The 19055-nt window shown below is 55.0% G+C and overlaps 1 protein-coding gene and 1 non-coding gene across 3 annotated transcripts; one reads left to right on the plus strand and one right to left on the minus strand.

Moving 5' to 3' along the window:
* Nucleotides 1–1019: 1019 nt before the first annotated feature.
* TRNAS-CGA (transfer RNA serine (anticodon CGA)) lies at nucleotides 1020–1101 on the plus strand. Its single transcript has one exon. It is a non-coding gene; the product is annotated as a tRNA-Ser (tRNA).
* A 1908-nt stretch (nucleotides 1102–3009) lies between these two features.
* Nucleotides 3010–18782, minus strand: RNF41 (ring finger protein 41). 2 transcript variants are annotated; one of them, XM_077788631.1, is made up of 7 exons: nucleotides 18714–18782; nucleotides 16780–16912; nucleotides 11738–11843; nucleotides 9709–9980; nucleotides 8372–8507; nucleotides 7165–7268; nucleotides 3010–4935 (listed from the first exon to the last, which is right to left on the minus strand). In XM_077788631.1, exons 3-7 carry the CDS (start codon nucleotides 11825–11827, stop codon nucleotides 4584–4586), a joined length of 954 nt encoding a protein of 317 aa, XP_077644757.1. In that variant the 5' UTR covers nucleotides 11828–11843; nucleotides 16780–16912; nucleotides 18714–18782; the 3' UTR covers nucleotides 3010–4583. The 2 variants fall into 2 exon arrangements, with proteins under 2 accessions (XP_077644757.1, XP_077644758.1); XM_077788632.1 differs by lacking the exons at nucleotides 11738–11843; nucleotides 16780–16912; nucleotides 18714–18782 and adding an exon at nucleotides 11251–11293.
* Nucleotides 18783–19055: the final 273 nt, after the last annotated feature.

The following is a 19055-nucleotide window of genomic DNA, read 5'->3' on the forward strand; positions in this document are numbered from 1 at the left end:
CGAGCCCCCGCTCCACCGCCCGTTGTTGGTCCCGCTGCCCCCGGGCGCCGTTCCCGGTCCCGGGCGCCGTTCCCGGTCCCGGGCGCTGCTCCGGCCCCGAGCCCCCGCTCCACCGCCCGTTGTTGGTCCCGCTGCCCTCGGGCGCCGTTCCCGGTCCCGGGCGCTGTTCCCGGTGCCGGGCGCTGTTTCCGATCCCGGGCGCCGTTCCCGGCCCCGCCGCCCGCGGGTGCGACAAGAGAGGCACGACAAGGAGAAATGGGTTTAAACGAGAGGAGATCGGGCTCGGACGGGATTCGGGGAGGAAATTCCGCCCTGGGAAGGGCTGGGATGGATTTCCCGGGACAGCCCCGGGAGCGTTCCAGGCCGGGTTGGACGGGGTTTGGAGCAGCCTGGGATGGGGGAGGGCGTCCGGAGGGAGCCCCCGGACGGCACCGAGCACCGGGCTCCGAGCATCAGGCACCGAGCACCAGGCACCGGGCTCCGAGCACCGGGCACTGAGCACCAAGCCGGGTACCGAGCACCGGGCACCGAGCACCAGGCACCGGGCACTAAGCACCAAGCCAGGCACCGGGCATTGAGCACCAGGCACCGAGCACCAAGCCGGCCACTGAGCACCGGGCGCTAAGTACCAAGCGGAGCACCGAGCACTGGGCAGCGAGCACCGGGCACCAACAACCGGGCACTGAGCACCGGGCACTAGGCACCAAGCCGGGCACCGGGCACCGGGTACCGGGCACTAGGCACCGGGCACCGGGCACTAAGCACCAAGCCAGGCACCGGGCACCGAGCACTGAGCACCGGGCATTGAGCACCAAGCTGGGCACCGAGACCAAGCCGGGCACCGAGCACCGAGCACCGAGCACCGGGCATTGAGCACCAAGCCGGGCACCGAGACCAAGCCGGGCACCGAGCACCGGGCACCGAGCACCGGGCACCGGGCACCGGGCACCGGGCGGGGGCGGGCCGGGAGCGGCGGCGGGCCCGGGTCTATGCGGAGCGCGGCGGACGGAGGCGCCAGAGTCACGGTGGCCGAGTGGTTAAGGCGTTGGACTCGAAATCCAATGGGGTTTCCCCGCACAGGTTCGAATCCTGTCCGTGACGCCGCGCTCGCTTTTGCTGCCGGCGAACACACGTGGCAGCTGCCCCGGTACCGGCTCTTTTAACGGCGGGAGCGGCACGGAGCCTTCCGCCCTCCCTAGTGGCTCCCCTAACGGCGGGAACAGCGGGGAAGACACAGCCTCAGCCTCCGGTACCGGCTCCTTTAACGGCGGCAACAGCACCGATCCCCCAATCCCCGGTACCGGCTCCTTTAACGGCAGGAACAGCACCGATCCCCCAATCCCCGGTACCGGTTCCTTTAACGGCAGGAACACACAGATCCCCCAATCCCCGGTACCGGTTCCTTTAACGGCAGGAACACACAGATCCCCCAATCCCCGGTACCGGTTCCTTTAACGGCAGGAACACACAGATCCCCCAATCCCCGGTACCGGTTCCTTTAACGGCAGGAACACACAGATCCCCCAATCCCCGGTACCGGTTCCTTTAACGGCAGGAACACACAGATCCCCCAATCCCCGGTACCGGTTCCTTTAACGGCAGGAACACACAGATCCCCCAATCCCCGGTACCGGTTCCTTTAACGGCAGGAACACACAGATCCCCCAATCCCCGGTACCGGCTCCTGTAACGGCGGCAACAGCACCGATCCCCCCACAGGTCCTGGCTCCTCTAACGGGGGTAACCATAGGGATCCTCGCTCGGTTACCGGTCCTTAACGGCGGCAGCAGCGGTAACAACACGTGCTCTCCCTCCGGTACCGGCTCCGTTAACGGCGGGAGGATCAGAGAGTCCCCACGCCTCGGTACCGGGTCTTTAAGGGGTGGGAACATTGGGGAACCCCCTCTAATCCTTTAGGATTAGTTCCTTTTTGGGTCCTTTAGGGGTGGGAGCAGCAGGGACCCCCCAGACCCAGTCCCGGCTCTTTTTGGGGTGGGAACAATGGGGACCCCCCTAATCTCAGCTCTTTTTGGGGTGGGAACAATGGGGACCCCCCTAATCTCAGTTCTTTTTGGGGTGGGAACAATGGGGACCCCCCCTAATCCCGGCTCTTTTTGGGGTGGGAGTAGTGGGGACCCCCCAGACCCAGTCCCAACTTTTTGGGGTGGGAACAATGGGGACCCCCCCTAATCTCGTCTCTTTTTGGGGTGGGAACAGTGGGGAACCCCCCCAAGACCCAGTCCCAGCTCTTTTTGGGGTGGGAACAATGGGAACCCCCCTAATCCCAGCTCCTTTAGGGTCAGGAGCAGCAGGAACCCCCCAGTCTCAGTCCCATCTCTTTTTGGGGTGGGAGCAGCAAGAACCCCCCAAAACCCAATCCCAGCTCTTTTAGGGTTGGAAACAGTGAGAACCCCTCTAATCCCGGCTCTTTTTGGGGTGACAGCAGCAGGAACACCCCTCTATTCTCTGATCTTTTAAGGGCAGAAGTGGGGACCCCACTCCGGTCCCGGCTCTTTTAGGGGTGGGAACAATGGGGACCCCCCCTAATCTCAGCTCTTTTTGGGGTGGGAACAATGGGGACCCCCCAGACCCAGTCCCAGCTCTTTTTGGGGTGGGAACAATGCGGACCCCCCCTAATCTCGTCTCTTTTTGGGGTGGGAGCAGTGGGGACCCCCCAGACCCGATCCCAGCTCTTTTTGGGGTGACAGCAGCAGGGACCCCCCTCTATTCTCTCATCTTTTTAAGGGCAGCAGAAGTGGGGACCCCACTCTGGTCCCAGCTCTTTTAGGGGTGGGGACAAGTTCATCCTTTTTGGGGGGCACATCTGGGGGGCTTCGGAGCCCCCAGACCCTCCGTCACCCCCATTCCCTCCCTGGAGTGACATTTATCGATCCCCAGATGCCCCAGGATGGGGAGGACAGCCCCAAACTCACCCATTTTTACCCCAAAACCGAGCCCCCCGACACGGGGAGGGTTTTGGGGTGCAGGAGGAGGCCCCCAAAGCGGGGATAAAGCAACCAGAATTCTGTTTATTGATCACTTCAATCCCTGCCTCCCGCCGGATCTGCCGGGACCGACACCGGAGGAGAAAAATGGTAAAAAATAACCCAAAAGAAACGCAAATAAATTAAATTCCCAACGAGTCCCACGGACCCAGGCCAGAGGCGCCTGCCTACGGTACTTGGAAAAAAAATCGAATAAAAAGGGGGAGTAAAAATGAGAAAAGGTCCAAAAAAAAAAAAAAACAAAAAAAATTGAAGTACAAAAGAAAATAAAATACAGATCCACGATCACGAGTGTCTGGGAAGCAACAGCAAGGGTGGAGGAAGCAGAGTGGGAGGAGGTGGGGGATGCCCGGGGGGAATTCCAGAATTCCAGAGGGGGCGAGGAGAGGGAGCTCGGCAGATTTGGGGGGACCCCCGAGGGGTCTGGCAGTGCTGGAGCCCCCGCCGCCCCCTCCTCGCTGGGTTTGTAACGGCTCCAATCAAGCGAAGAACCCGAAAATTCCAAGTCCAGAAATTCAATTTTTCCTGCCGTCCCAGGATGGAGAAAACGTTGATTTTTTTTTTTTTTCCAAATCTCCACGCCACGAGCAAAAAAAAAAATCACAAACCCTAAAAACACCGAGTCCGGGAAACCCCACAGCCATCCCGAGGTGGATTTTGTTTTTTGTTCTTCAGATTTCTTCCACGCTGCGAGCGAAAATCAAAAACCCTAAAAATGCCGAGTCTGGGAAACCCACCCCCACAAGCCATCCCAAAGTGGATTTTTAGAAATTTTTTTTTCTTTCTTCAGATTTCCTCCAGGCCGTGAGCGAAAATCCCAAACCCTAAAAGCGCCGAGTCGGGGAAAACCACCCCGCCGTCCCAAGGCGGATATTTTCAATTTAAATTTTTTTTTTTTGCTTTTTTCAGATCTCCTCCACGCTGTGAGCGAAAATCCCAAACCCTAAAAACGCCAAGTCCAGGAAAACCCCCCTGCCATCCCAAGGTGGATTTGTTTTGTTTTTTTTTTTTGTTCTTCAGATCTCCACGCCGTGAGCGAAAATCATGAAAATCCCAAACCCTAAAAACGCCGAGTCGGGTTGTCCCGAGGCGGATATTTTCAATTGAAATATCTTTTTTTTCACCTTTTTTCAGATTTCCTCCAGGCCGTGAGTGAAAATCACAAACCCTAAAAACGCCGAGTCAGGTCATCCCGAGGCAGATATTTTCAATTGAAATATCTTTTTTTTCGCTTTTTTTCACATCTCCTCCACGCCGTGAGCGAAAATCATGAAAATCCCAAACCCTAAAAACGCTGAGTCAGGTCATCCCAAGGCGGATATTATCAATTTAAATATTTTTTTTTTTCACCTTTTTTCAGATCTCCTCCACGCCGTGAGCGAAAATCCCAAACCCTAAAAACGCCGAGTCAGGTCATCCCAAGGCGGATATTTTCAATTGAAATATCTTTTTTTTCAGATCTCCTCCACGCCGTGAGCGAAAATCCCAAACCCTAAAAACGCCGAGTCAGGGAAAACCACCCCGCCGCCGTCCCGAGGCGGATATTTTCAATTGAAACATCTTTTTTTTCACCTTTTTTCAGATCTCCTCCACGCCGTGAGCGAAGATCATGACGAGCCCCGGCTCCAGCACCATGTCCTCGCCCATGTGCTGGTTCTCGCAGGCCATCACCACCACGGCCTGCTTGCCGGGGATGCGTTTGGCCACGTAGTTCTCGTAGTAGCGCCGGTTCATCTGGCGCGTCTCCAGCGTGGCCAGCCCCTGGGGCCAGTTGCGCTCGTGGGCGTTCTCGATCAGCTCGTTGGTGATGGACGCCGGGCAGCCGCTCTCCACCAGCGAGCGCTTGATCACCGCCTGCAGCACGGCGTCCGGCGTGGAGATCATGCCGCCCCAGCGCGTCACCCGCGCCGGCTGCAGGGAGTTCACCCACCTGGGGGACGGAGGGGTCAGGGGTGGGCTTTGGGGTGAAATCGTGAGATTGTGGGGGTTTGGGGTGGGGTTGTGGGGTTCACCCACCTGGGGGGGGACGGAGGGGTCAGGGGTGGGCTTTGGGGTGGGGTTGTGGGGGTTTGGGGTGAGATTGTGGGGGTTTGGGGTGGGGTTGTGGGGTTCACCCACCTGGGGGCACGGAGGGGTCAGGGGTGGGCTTTGGGGTGAAATCACGGGATTGTGGGGGTTTGGGGTGGGGTTGTGGGGGTTCGGGGTGGGATTGTGGGGGTTTGGGGTGGGGTTGTGGGGGTTCGGGGTGGGATTCTGGGGGTTTGGGGTGGGATTCTGGGGGTTTGGGGTGGGGTTGTGGGGGTTTGGGGTGGGGTTGTGGGGGTTTGGGGTGGGATTCTGGGGGTTTGGGGGGGGGGGTTGTGGGGGTTTGGGGTGGGATTCTAGGGTTCACCCACCTGGGGGCACGGAGGGGTCAGGGGTGGGCTTTGGGGTGAAATTGTGAGATTGTGGGGGTTTGGGGTGGGGTTGTGGGGTTCACCCACCTGGGGGGAGGATGGAGGGGTCAGGGGTGGGCTTTGGGGTGAAATCACGGGATTGTGAGGGTTTGGGGTGGGATTCTGGGGGTTTGGGGTGGGATTCTGGGGGTTTGGGATGGGATTCTGGGGGTTTGGGGTGGGGTTGTGGGGGTTTGGGGTGGGATTCTGGGGGTTTGGGATGGGATTCTGGGGGTTTGGGGTGGGGTTGTGGGGGTTTGGGGTGGGATTCTGGGGGTTTGGGGTGGGATTCTGGGGGTTTGGGATGGGATTCTGGGGGTTTGGGGTGGGGTTGTGGGGGTTTGGGGTGGGGTTGTGGGGTTCACCCACCTGGGGGGACGGAGGGGTCAGGGGTGGGCTTTGGGGTGAAATCGTGAGATTGTGGGGGTTTGGTGTGGGATTCTAGGGTTCACCCACCTGGGGGGACGGAGGGGTCAGGGGTGGGCTTTGGGGGGGGGGTTGTGGGGGTTTGGGGTGAGATTGTGGGGGTTTGGGGTGGGATTGTGGGGGTTTGGGGTGGGGTTGTGGGGGTTTGGGGTGAAATCATGAGATTGTGGGGGTTCACCCAGCTGGGAGGGCATAATGGGGTCAGGAATGGAGGTTTGGGGTGAAATCGTGGGGGTTCACCCAGATGGAGACACTCAGAGGGGTCAGGGATGGGGGTTTGGGGTGGGGTTGTGGGGGTTTGGGGTGGGATTCTGGGGTTCACCCAGATGGAGACACTCAGAGGGGTCAGGGATGGTTTTTTGGGGTGGGACTGTGGAATTGCTGAGGTTGGAAAAGACCTCCATGACCACTGAGTTCAACCTGAGACCAATCCCCACCAGAAAGGAACTGCAAATTCGCTACAAAAAATTGGAAATTCCTGCCAAAAACTAGAAATTTCCCCTAAAAAAAAGACAAATTCCCCCCAAAAACCCAAAAAAAAATCCCCAAAAATCTATACATTTCTGTCAAATAATTACACATTCCCCCAAAACCACATAAATGTCCCTCAAAAAAGGAAAAAAATTCCCTCAAAAAATTACAAACTTCCCTGAAAAGCTACATTAATTTCCCTCAAAAAATGACAGATTTGCCTCAAAAAGCTACGATTTTCCCTCAAAACCTACAGGTTTTCCCACAAAACCACAAATTTCCCTCAAAACGAACATTTTGCCACAAAACATACAAATTTCCCTTAAAAAACTACAAATTTATCTGAAAAAACTACAAATTCCGCCCAAAAACCTTTACATTTCCCTCAAAAAATGACAATTTTTCATCAGAAAATGATCAATTTCCCACAGAAAACAACAAAAATCCCTCAAAAACTACAAATTCTCCCTCAAAACTGACAAATTTCCCTCAAAAATCAACTAATTTCCTTAAAAAACTACACATTTCCCTCAATAAATGATGAATTTCCCTCAGAAAATGACAAATTTCCCTCAAAAAATGACGAATTTCCCTCAAAAAATGATGAATTTCCCTCAAAAAATTATGCATTTTCCTCTAAAAATGATGTATTTTCCTCAGAAAATGACGGATTTCCCTCAGAAAATGAGGAATTTCCCTCAGAAAATGACGGATTTCCCTCAGAAAATGAGGAATTTCCCTCAGAAAATGACGGATTTCCCTCAGAAAATGTCGAATTTCCCTCAAAAACGGAGCCTTTCCCTCCGCCCGCAGCTGCCCGCACTCACTCCAGGATCTCGTTGTACTCGATGGTCTCCTCCAGGTTCAGCAGGTTGGGGCTGACGCTGCGGATCGCCCTCATGTACGCCTTCAGCAGCTGGATGTCCCTCTTCTGCCAGGGCAGGGAAAAATGCCATTAAAAATGGAAAAAAAAACATTTTCCCCCCTTTTTTTGGGGGGGGTTTTGGTGTCCAAGCGCCAAAACCTGCCCCTTGTTTTTGCTCATTGTTTGCCTAAGAACTCAAACCTGTCCCTTGTTTTTTCCCTCTTATAAAAATTATAAATACAAAGTTTGAATTAAGACCTTAAATCAGGCAAAATCAGAACAATAAATAATAACTACTACCAGATTTAACTTACAGCCTTTAAATACAACAAATCTTTTAACAATATTAAAAATTTCTGCAGAGCTACTCTCAAACCATTGCTCCCTTCAGCACGTTTTTTTCCTGTTTTTTGGGGGATTTCTTTGGGATTTTTTTGTGATTTTAGGATTTCTGGAGTCCCCGGTGTTGCCCAACCAAACCCTGCAGAGCCACACTTAGCCCAGACATTCCCCTCAGCACATTTTTTCCTGGTTTTTTGGGATTTCTTGGGAATTTTGGGATTTCTGGAGTCCCTGGCATGGCCCAGCCCAATCCCACAGAGCCACACTCAGCCCATACCTTCCCCTCCACACATTTTCTCCTGTTTTTTTGGGATTTCTTTGGGATTTTTTTGTGATTTTAGGATTTCTGGAGTCCCCAGCGTGGCCCAGCCCAATCCCACAGAGCCACACTCAGCCCAGATATTCTCCTCAGCACATTTTCTCCTGGTTTTTTGGGATTTCTTTGGGATTTTTGGATTTCTGGAGTCCCTGGCATGGCCCAACCCATCCCCGCAGAGCCACACTCAGCCCAGATATTCTCCTCAGCACATTTTCTCCTGATTTTTTTGAGATTTCTTTGGGATTTTTTGTGATTTTAGGATTTCTGGAGTCCCTGGCATGGCCCAACCCAACCCCACAGAGTCACACTCAGCCCACACCTTCTCCTCCACACATTTTCTCTTGGTTTTTTGGGATTTTTTTGTGATTTTGGCATTTTGGCATGTCCCAACCCAACTCCACGGAGTCACACTCAGCTCAGTCACTTTTCCCCTCTATTTTTTGGGGGGTTTCAGTGCCCAACACCCCAAACCTGCCCCTGTAGCCCCACCCTGGTGCTGCTGGCCCACCTGCTCGGCCAGCTGGTGCTTGTGCTCGGCCGAGGTCTTCTCCAGCTCGGCGATCCTCGTCTGCTGCTGCTGCACCACCGAGCGCAGGTGCTTGATGCAGTTGTGGTTGGGCAGCTCGTCCTTGGGCATCTCCAGCCTGCCAGGAGCAGGAAAGAAAAGGTGGAGACACCAAATTTGGGGAATTTACACCAGAATCCAGAGCTTCTCCAGGTCCTGAGTGCCAGGCTGGGGGAGGATTTGGGGAATAAATGGGGATTTTTCTGCTTTGCCACCTTCCCGGGCAGTTCCAAAGCCTGACAGCTCTTTCCAGGAGGAAATTCCTGCTGATGTCCAAGCTGAACCTCTCCTGGAGGTGTCCATCCCATGTCCATCCCCATCCCATGTCCATCCCATCCCCATCTCATGTCCACCCCCATCCCATGTTCATCCTCATCCTGTGTCCATCCCATGCCCATCCCCATCCCATCTCCATCCAATGTCCATCTCCATGCCCATGTTCATCCCAGGACAGCCCCAGTGCCCATCCCAGTGCCATCCCGTGTCCATCCCCATCCCATGTCCATCCCATCCCCATCCCATGTCCATCCCCATCCTATGTCCATCCCCATCCCGTGTCCATCCCACAACCATCGCTATCCTGTCTCCTTCCCCGTCCCGTGTCCTTCCCTATCCTGTGTCCATCCCCATCCCACATCCATCCCATCTCCATCCCAAGTCTATCCCCATCTCATAATCACCCCACGTCCATTCCCATCCTGTGTCCATCCCACGCCCATCCCCAATCTCGTGTCCATCCGCATCCCGTGTCCATCCCCATCCCGTGTCCATCCCTATCCCATGTCCATCCCCATTCTGTGTCCATCCCAAACCCGTGTCCATCCCTATCCTGTGTCCATCCCCATCCCATGTCCATCCCATGCCCATCCCCATTCCGTGTCCATCCCATGTCCACCCCCACCCCGTGTCCATCCGATGCCCATCCCCATCCCAAACCCGTGTCCATCCCCATCCAATGTCCATCCCATGCCCATCCCCACAACCATCCCTATCCCATGTCCATCCCCATCCTGTGTCCATCCCACGTCCATTCTCATCCCGTGTCCATCCCCATCCCATGTCCATCTCATGCCCATCCTCATTCCATGCCCATCCCCACCCCGTGTCCATCCCATGCCCATCCCCACGTCCATCCCCACCCCCTGTCCATCCCACGTCCACCCCCACCCCGTGTCCATCCCATGCCCATCCCCAGCCCCCGTCCATCCCACGTCCACCCCCACCCCGTGTCCATCCCATGCCCATCCCCACGCCCGTGCCCGCCCCGTGCCCGCCCTGACCCGCATCCCTGCTCGCAGGTGACCGGGCGCTTGGGGTTGTGCTCGCAGTCGTTGAGGTGGGCCATGAGGTTGTCGAGGCGCACGATGGCCGTGCAGCCGAAGACGGCGTTGTCGCAGGTGATCTGCAGCTTGGAGAGCATGTTCCGCATGATGCGCGGCACCGGGCGCAGGTGGGCCACCGTCACCACGCTGCGGTCCACGGGGCACGTCTGCTGCTGCGAGAACCACTGCGTGATGCAGGCATTGCAGAAGGCGTGCTCGCAGTGCGGCGCCTGCGGGGAACGACGCGGCGTCACGCGTGGCACGGCCGGGGTGGGGAACCTCCCAGGGCATCGAGGCCGGGATGGAGGAACCTCCCGGGGCATCGAGGCCGGGATGGAGGAACCTCCCAGGGCAGCGAGGATGGGATGGAGGAACCACCCAGGGCATCAAGGCTGGGATGGAGGAACCTCCCGGGGCATCGAGGATGGGATGGAGGAACTGCCCGGGGCATCAAGGCCAGGATGGAGGAACCTCCCTGGGCATCGAGGATGGGATGGAGGAACTGCCCGGGGCATTGAGGATGGGATGGAGGAACCTCCCGGGGCATCGAGGATGGGATGGAGGAACCTCCCGGGGCATCGAGGCTGGGATGGAGGAACCTCCCGGGGCATCGAGGCTGGGATGGAGAAACCTCCCAGGGCATCGAGGATGGGATGGAGGAACCTCCTGAGGCATCGAGGATGGGATGGAGGAACCTCCCGGGGCATCGAGGACAGGCTGGGACCAATCCCCAGGTGAGCCCCGAGTGCCACCTTGGGTCCTTCAGTCATGGGATCAATCACGGGATCCATTGTGGAAGGTCTGAGATTGGGGAAACCTCCCAGGGCATCAAGACCAGGTTGAGACGGATCCCCAGGAGGGCCCCGAGTGCCACCTCGGCTTCTCCAGTCATGGGATCAATCATGGGATCAATCATGGGATCAATCAATCCTGATCCCCAGGAGGGCCCCGAGCGCCACCTCGGCTCCTCCAGTCATGGGATCAATCATGGGATCAATCATGGGATCAATCAATCCTGATCCCCAGGAGAGCCCCGAGCGCCACCTCCCCTCCCTCGCCAGGATGGGGGTCCCTCCCCTGTGACCCCTCCCCTGTGACCCCTCACCTGTGACCCCTCACCTGTGCTGACCCCTCACCTGTGACCCCTCACCTGTGACCCCTCCCCTGTGACCCCTCACCTGTGCTGACCCCTCCCCTGTGACCCCTCACCTGTGACCCCTCCCCTGTGACCCCTCACCTGTGACCCCTCACCTGTGCTGACCCCTCACCTGTGCTGACCCCTCACCTGTGACCCCCCCTCCCAATCCCACCCCGCTGCCCTCACCTGTGCCCAGGTGCCTGTACCTGCACCCCTCCCGGTGCCACCCCCGCGGTGCCCGGGTGCCCGTACCTGCACCGGCTCCTGCAGGACCCCGCTGCCCTCACCTGTGCCCAGGTGCCCGTACCTGCACCGGCTCCTGCAGGACCCCGCTGCCCTCACCTGTGCCCAGGTGCCCGTACCTGCACCGGCTCCTCCAGGACCCCGCTGCCCTCACCTGTGCCCAGGTGCCCGTACCTGCACCGCTGCCCCCAGCCCCACCCCTGCCCTCACCTGTGCCCAGGTGCCCGTACCTGCACCAGCTCCTCCAGGACCCCGCTGCCCTCACCTGTGCCCAGGTGCCCGTACCTGCACCGGCTCCTGCAGGACCCCGCTGCCCTCACCTGTGCCCGGGTGCCCGTACCTGCACCCCTCCCGGTGCCACCCCCGCGGTGCCCGGGTGCCCGTACCTGCACCGGCTCCTGCAGGACCCTGCTGCCCTCACCTGTGCCCAGGTGCCCGTACCTGCACCGGCTCCTGCAGGACCCCGCTGCCCTCACCTGTGCCCGGGTGCCCGTACCTGCACCCCTCCCGGTGCCCTCCCTCACCTGTGCCCAGGTGCCCGTACCTGCACCGCTGCCCCCAGCCCCACCTCGGTGCCCTCCCTCACCTGTGCCCAGGTGCCCGTACCTGCACCGGCTCCTCCAGGACCCCGCTGCAGATGGGGCAGATCAGGTCCTCGTCCACGTCCCCCTGGAATCGCGCCACATCGTACCCCATCGCTGTCACCGGGAGCCTGCGGGGGCACGGAGTGGGCACCGGGGGGGCACCGGGGGGCCCGGGAGGGCACCGGGAGGGACGGGAGGGCACCAGGGGGGACGGGATGGGCACTGGGAGGGATGGGATGGGCACCGGGAGGGAAGGGATGGGAACGGCAGCAAGCACCAGGAGGGAAGGGAGGGCACGGAGTGGGCACCGGGAGTGCTGGGATGGGCACCAGGGGACGGGATGGGCACCGGGAGTGTGGGGATGGGCACTGGGAGGGATGGGATGGGCACCGGGAGGGACGGGATGGGCACCAGGGGACGGGAGGGCACCGGGAGTGTGGGGATGGGCACCGGGAGTGCCAGGACAGAGCACGGACTGGGCACCGGGAGGGAAGAGAGGGCACAGCAATGGGCACCAGGAGTGCCAGGATAGGGCACGGCAGTGGGCACCGGGAGGGACGGGAGAGCTCCGGGATGGGCACGGCAGCGGGCACCGGGAGTGCCAGGACAGGGAACGGCAGCGGGCACCGGGAGGGAAGGGCAGGAACGGCAGTGGGCACCGGGATGGGCACGGCAGTGGGCACTGGGAGGGAAGGGCAGGAACGGCAGCGGGCACCGGGAGGGACGGGATGGGCACCGGGATGGGCACGGCAGCGGGCTCAGGGCAAACCCGCTCCTCCTGGAGCTCCCGTGGGCCTGAGATGGGGAATTTGGGTCTTTTGGGGGGAATTTGGGTCTTTTTGGGGGAATTTGGGTCATTTTGGGGGAATTTGGGTCATTTTGGGGGAATTTGGGTCTTTTTGGGGGAATTTGGGTCTTTTTGGGGGGAATTTGGGTCTTTTTGGGGGGAATTTGGGTCTTTTTGGGGGGAATTTGGGTCATTTTGGGGGGAATTTGGGTCTTTTTTTGGGGAATTTGGGATTTCTCAGAGGAATTTGGGTCCTTTTTTGGGGAATTTGGGATTTCCCAGAGGAATTTGGGTCCTTTTGGGTGGAATTTGGGATTTCCCAGAGGAATTTGGGTCCTTTTGGGGGGAATTTGGGTCATTTTGGGGGGAATTTGGGTCTTTTTTTGGGGAATTTGGGATTTCTCAGAGGAATTTGGGTCCTTTTTTGGGGAACTTGGGATTTCCCAGAGGAATTTGGGTCATTTTGGGGGGAATTTGGGTCTTTTTTTGGGGAATTTGGGATTTCCCAGAGGAATTTGGGTCCTTTTTTGGGGAATTTGGGATTTCCCAGAGGAATTTGGGTCCTTTTGGGTGGAATTTGGGATTTCCCAGAGGAATTTGGGTCCTTTTGGGGGGAATTTGGGTCATTTTGGGGGGAATTTGGGTCTTTTTTTGGGGAATTTGGGATTTCTCAGAGGAATTTGGGTCCTTTTTTGGGGAACTTGGGATTTCCCAGAGGAATTTGGGTCATTTTGGGGGGAATTTGGGTCTTTTTTTGGGGAATTTGGGATTTCCCAGAGGAATTTGGGTCCTTTTTTGGGGAATTTGGGATTTCCCAGAGGAATTTGGGTCATTTTGGGGGGAATTTGGGTCTTTTTTTGGGGAATTTGGGATTTCCCAGAGGAATTTGGGTCCTTTTTTGGGGAATTTGGGATTTCCCAGAGCCATTCCCGGGATTGGGATCTGCCGGGGTTTGAAGGTCGAGGTGCTGCAGGGAAAAGATTCTGCAGAGCCACGCTCAGCCCACACCTTCCCTCAGCACTTCTTTCCTGCTTTTTTGGGATTTCTTTGGGATTTTTCTGGAATTTCTTTGGGATTTTGGGATTTCTGGAGTCCCTGGCATGGCCCAGCCCAATCCCACAGAGCCACGCTCAGCCCACACCTTCCCTCAGCACTTCTTTCCTGCTTTTTTGGGATTTCTTTGGGATTTTTTGGGATTTTTCTGGAATTTCTTTGGGATTTTTGGGATTTCTGGAGTCCCTGGCATGGCCCAGCCCAATCCCACAGAGCCACACTCAGCCCACACCTTCCCTCAGCACTTCTTTCCTGCTTTTTTGGGATTTCTTTGGGATTTTTTGGGGATTTTGGGATTTCTGGAGTCCCCAGCGTGGCCCAACCAAACCCTGCAGAGCCACACTCAGCCCAGACATTCCCTCAGCACATTTTTTCCTGTTTTTTTGGGATTTCTTTGGGATTTTTTGGAATTTCTGGAGTCCCCATTGTGGCTCACCCAATCCCTGCAGAGCCACACCTTCCCCCCGCACATTTTTTCCAAGTTTTTGGGGATTTTTTTCCCTTTTTTGGGGGATTTTGGGATTTTTGGGAACCCTGGCATGGCCCAGGCCAATCCCACAGAGCCACACTCAGCCCAGACATTCCCCTCAGAACATTTTTCCTGTTTTTTGGGGAATTTCATTGAGATTTTTTGGGGTTTTTTGGGATTTCTCTGGAATTTCTTTGGGATTTTTGGGATTTCTGGGGTCCCTGGCATGGCCCAGCCCAACCCCACAGAGCCACACTCAACCCACACCTTCCCTCAGCACGTTTTTCCTGGTTTTTTTGGATTTCTTTGGGACTTTTTTGGGATTTTTGGGATTTCTGGAGCCCCCGGCGTGGCCCCAGGGAGGGACTTTGTCTCCTCCCGTCCCCAGCTCCAGGTGCCAGATCCTTTATTCCCAAAAAAGCAAAAAAACTGGGAAAATCTTTGATAAGAGCCAACAGCTGCAGGGTCAGGGCCGATCCCACAGCCGGGAATGGCCCCAAATCCATCCCCAGAATTCCCTGGATTTCAGCTGTTCCCATGGCTCTGGAAAATTCCCTGGATTTCAGCTGTTCCCAGAACTTTGGAAAATTCCCTGGATTTCAGCTGTTCCCATGGCTCTGGAAAATTCCCTGGATTTCAGCTGTTCCAGAACTTTGGAAAATTCCCTGGATTTCAGCTGTTCCCATGGCTCTGGAAAATTCCCTGGATTTCCGGCTCACCCCAAAATTCTGGGATCACACCAGACTCATCCCAAAATTCTGTTTTTCCTTCACCTTTCACTTCTGAGCTTCCCAATCCCAACCAAATCCCAAATTCCATCCAAATTCCAACTACTCTTGAACCAAATTCCATCCGAATTCCCAGCTCGTCTCCAATTTCCCTGGGAATTTCTGGGAATTCCCAGCTCTTCTCCAATTTTCCTCCAAGGATTGAGAAAATTCCCATGGAAAAATGGAAGAATTGGAGGAATTCCCAAAAAAGGAAAAAGGAAAGGATTGGAAAAGGACAAAAGAAACAATTGAAGAAATTCCCAAGGAAAAAAGGAAGGATCGAAGGAATTCCCAAAAAAAGAAAAGGAAAGGATGGAAAAAGGAAAAAAGGAAAATGAAAAGGGAAGAATTGAAGGAATGTCCATGGAAAAATTGAAGGAGTTTCCATGGGAAAAGGAAGGATTGAAGGAATTTCCATGGAAAACCTGAAGGAATTCCCATGGATAAAGGAGGGATTGAAGGAATTCCCATGGAAAAAAAGGAAGGATTGAAGGAATTCCCCAAAAAGGAAAAGGAAAGGATGGAAAAAGGAAAAAAGAAAAAGGAAAAGGGAAGGATTGAAGGAATTCCCATGGAAAAAGGCAGGAATTCCCACGGGAAAAGGCAGGAATTCCCACGGAAAAGGCAGGAATTCCCATGGAAAGGCAGGAATTCCCATGGAAAGGCAGGAATTCCCCTGGAAAAGGCAGGAATTCCCATGGAAAAAGGCAGGAATTCCCACGGAAAGGCAGGAATTCCCATGGAAAGGCAGGAATTCCCATGGAAAGGCAGGAATTCCCATGGAAAGGCAGGAATTCCCATGGAAAGGCAGGAATTCCCATGGAAAGGCAGGAATTCCCTGGAAAAGGCAGGAATTCCCATGGAAAAGGCAGGAATTCCCTGGAAAAGGCAGGAATTCCCATGGAAAGGCAGGAATTCCCTGGAAAAGGCAGGAATTCCCTGGAAAAGGCAGGAATTCCCATGGAAAGGCAGGAATTCCCTGGAAAAGGCAGGAATTCCCATGGAAAGGCAGGAATTCCCATGGAAAAGGCAGGAATTCCCACGGAAAAGGCAGGAATTCCCTGGAAAAGGCAGGAATTCCCATGGAAAGGCAGGAATTCCCATGGAAAGGCAGGAATTCCCACTGAAAGGCAGGAATTCCCATGGAAAAGGCAGGAATTCCCATGGAAAGGCAGGAATTCCCTGGAAAAGGCAGGAATTCCCATGGAAAAGGCAGGAATTCCCTGGAAAAGGCAGGAATTCCCTGGAAAAGGCAGGAATTCCCATGGAAAGGCAGGAATTCCCACGGAAAGGCAGGAATTCCCATGGAAAGGCAGGAATTCCCATGGAAAAAGGCAGGAATTCCCTGGAAAAGGCAGGAATTCCCTGGAAAAGGCAGGAATTCCCATGGAAAGGCAGGAATTCCCATGGAAAGGCAGGAATTCCCACTGAAAGGCAGGAATTCCCATGGAAAAGGCAGGAATTCCCATGGAAAGGCAGGAATTCCCTGGAAAAGGCAGGAATTCCCATGGAAAGGCAGGAATTCCCATGGAAAAAGGCAGGAATTCCCATGGAAAGGCAGGAATTCCCATGGAAAAGGCAGGAATTCCCTGGAAAAGGCAGGAATTCCCTGGAAAAGGCAGGAATTCCCATGGAAAAAGGCAGGAATTCCCATGGAAAAGGCAGGAATTCCCATGGAAAAGGCAGGAATTCCCATGGAAAGGCAGGAATTCCCATGGAAAAGGCAGGAATTCCCTGGAAAAAGGCAGGAATTCCCACGGGAAAAGGCAGGAATTCCCATGGAAAGGCAGGAATTCCCATGGAAAAGGCAGGAATTCCATGGAAAAGGCAGGAATTCCCATGGAAAAAGGCAGGAATTCCCACGGAAAAGGCAGGAATTCCCATGGAAAGGCAGGAATTCCCATGGAAAGGCAGGAATTCCCATGGAAAAGGCAGGAATTCCCTGGAAAAGGCAGGAATTCCCATGGAAAGGCCGCTGGGGTTACCTCCCGTGGCAGAATCCCGGGAATGCCGCAGGGCTGCGCTGGCCTCGCTCTCTGCCGGGAATTTCTCCCAAAATTCTCCCATTTTTCCCTCTCGTCTCCCACAGGCGGCGCCGCGAGGTCCGGCAGGACGGATCTGATCCCAGGAAAGAGAAAAAAACGGGAAAAGTCACCTGGAAATCCCCGGAAAAAACACCCGGAAATGCCGGGGAAAGCCACCAGGAAATTCCAGGATAAACCACCTGGAATTTTCTGCATAAACCACCTGGAAATTCCTGGAAAAAACACCTGGAAATTCCTAGGAGAACCACCTGGAATTTCCTGGAAAAATCACCTGGAATTTCCTAGAAAAAACACCTGGAAATTCCTAGAAAAAACACCTGGAAATTCCTAGAAAAAACACCTGGAAATTCCTGGAAAAGCCACCTGGAAATTCCTGGAAAAATCACCTGGAATTTCCTGGAAAAATCACCTGGAATTTCCTGGAAAAAACACCTGGAATTTTGTGCATAAACCACCTGGAAATTCCTGGAAAAGCCACCTGGAAATTCCTGGAAAAGCCACCTGGAAAAATCACCTGGAATTTCCTGGAAAAATCACCTGGAATTTCCTGGAAAAGCCACCTGGAATTTCCTGGAAAAGCCACCTGGAAATTCCTGGAAAAGCCAATTCCCACCTGGAATTCCCAACGATGGGAAGAAATCCTGCCCTGCTCTGCTTTTTTTTTTGGGAATTTTGGGAATAACGGAGCCCCCAGCCAGGCTTGGACAGGGATCCACACTCAGAAATTTGGGAATTCCATTCCCAGTGGGATCCAAACTGAGAAATTTGGGAACTCCAGCCCAGTTCCCACTGGGATCCAAGCTCAGAAATTTGGGAATATTTTGGATTTTTCCCCAAATTTCCCTGGATTTTGTCCAAAATTTCCCTGGAGTCTTCCCCAAATTCTCTTGGATTGTTCCCCAGATTCTCTCCCCAAATTTTTCCATATTTTCCCCAAATTCTACTGGATTTTCCCCAGATTATTTTGGATTTTCCAAAAACGTCTCTGGATTCTCCCCCAAAATGTTTCTGGATTTTCCCCAAAATGTCTCTGGATTTCTCTCCAAATTTTTCTGGAGTCTTTCCCAAATTATTTGGGATTTCCCCCCAAAATTATTTTGGATTTTCCCCCAAATTCCTCTGGAGTTCCCCCAAATTTCTCAGGATTTTCTCCAAATTCTTTTGGATTTCCCCCAAAAATTCCTCTGGATTTTCACACAAGTTTTCCCATATTTTCCTCAAATTCTCCTGGATTTTCCCCACATTATTTCAGATTCCCCCCAAATTTCTCCATATTCTCCCCAAATTTTTCTGGATTTCCCCCCAAATTTTCTCTGAATTTATCCCCAAATTCTTTTGGATCTCCCCCCAAATTATTTGGGACTTTCCCCAAAATTTCTCTGGATTTCCCCCATATTCCTCTGATTTTTTCCCAAATTTCCCCCAAATTTCTCCATATTCTCCCCAAATTCTTTTGGATCGTTCCCCAAATTATTTCCGATTTCCCCCCAATTAATTTTGGATTTCTTCCCCAAATTTCCCTGAATTTCCCACCAAATCATTTTGGATTTTCCTCAAATTCCTCTGGATTTTCCCCAAAATTCCTCTGGATTTCTCCCCCAAATTCTTTTGGATTTTCCCCAAACATTCCTCGGGATTTTCCCCAGAATTTTCCCAAATTTCCCTGTATTCTCCCCAAATTCTTTTGGATTTTCCCCAAAAATTTATCTGGATTTTCCCCAAATTCTTTTCAATTTCCCCCGAAATTCCCCCGGCTTTTCCCGTTCCATTCCCGGTACCCGCTTCCCCCCCCCCCCGCGGCCTCTCCCGGTGCTACCGGGAGCCCCGAGCAGCGCCCCGGGGCCGCTCCGCCGCCGCTCCCACAGCGCACGTACCGCGGGGGGCGGGCCCGGCCCGCCCGGGGCCTCTCGGGGCCTCCCGGTGCCGCCCGGTGCCGCCCGGGGCTCAGCGGCGGCCGCGGCCTCCTCCCGGTGCCGCCGCCGCCGCGCCGGAAGTGCCGCCCTGGCCGGAAGTGCCGCCCTGGCCGGAAGTGCCGCCCTGGCCGGAAGTGCCGCCCTGGCCGGAAGTGCTGCCCTGGCCGGAAGTGCCGCCCTGGCGGGAACTCGGTGGTAAAGGCGGAGAATGAGGGAATGAGGGGGCGTGGTTTAGCCTCCTAGTCCCGCCTTTTCTCCATCGCTATTGGTTGGGCATGCTGCTCGTCAACCGCCTCCCCGCGC

The sequence above is a fragment of the Lonchura striata genome, chromosome 27 (genome assembly GCF_046129695.1).
Source record: "Lonchura striata isolate bLonStr1 chromosome 27, bLonStr1.mat, whole genome shotgun sequence".
Lineage (NCBI taxonomy): Eukaryota > Metazoa > Chordata > Aves > Passeriformes > Estrildidae > Lonchura > Lonchura striata.

Bases quoted from the DNA above. Each gene is read 5' to 3' on its own strand.
- RNF41 (XM_077788631.1), bottom strand. From the start codon at position 11,827: ATGGGGTACGATGTGGCGCGATTCCAGGGGGACGTGGACGAGGACCTG. The intron at 9,981-11,737 runs GTACGGGCACCT...CGTTCCCCGCAG, and splicing joins TCCTGGAGGAGCCGGTGCAG to GCGCCGCACTGCGAGCACGC. The intron at 4,936-7,164 runs GTGAGTGCGGGC...TCCGTCCCCCAG, and splicing joins GAGTACAACGAGATCCTGGA to GTGGGTGAACTCCCTGCAGC.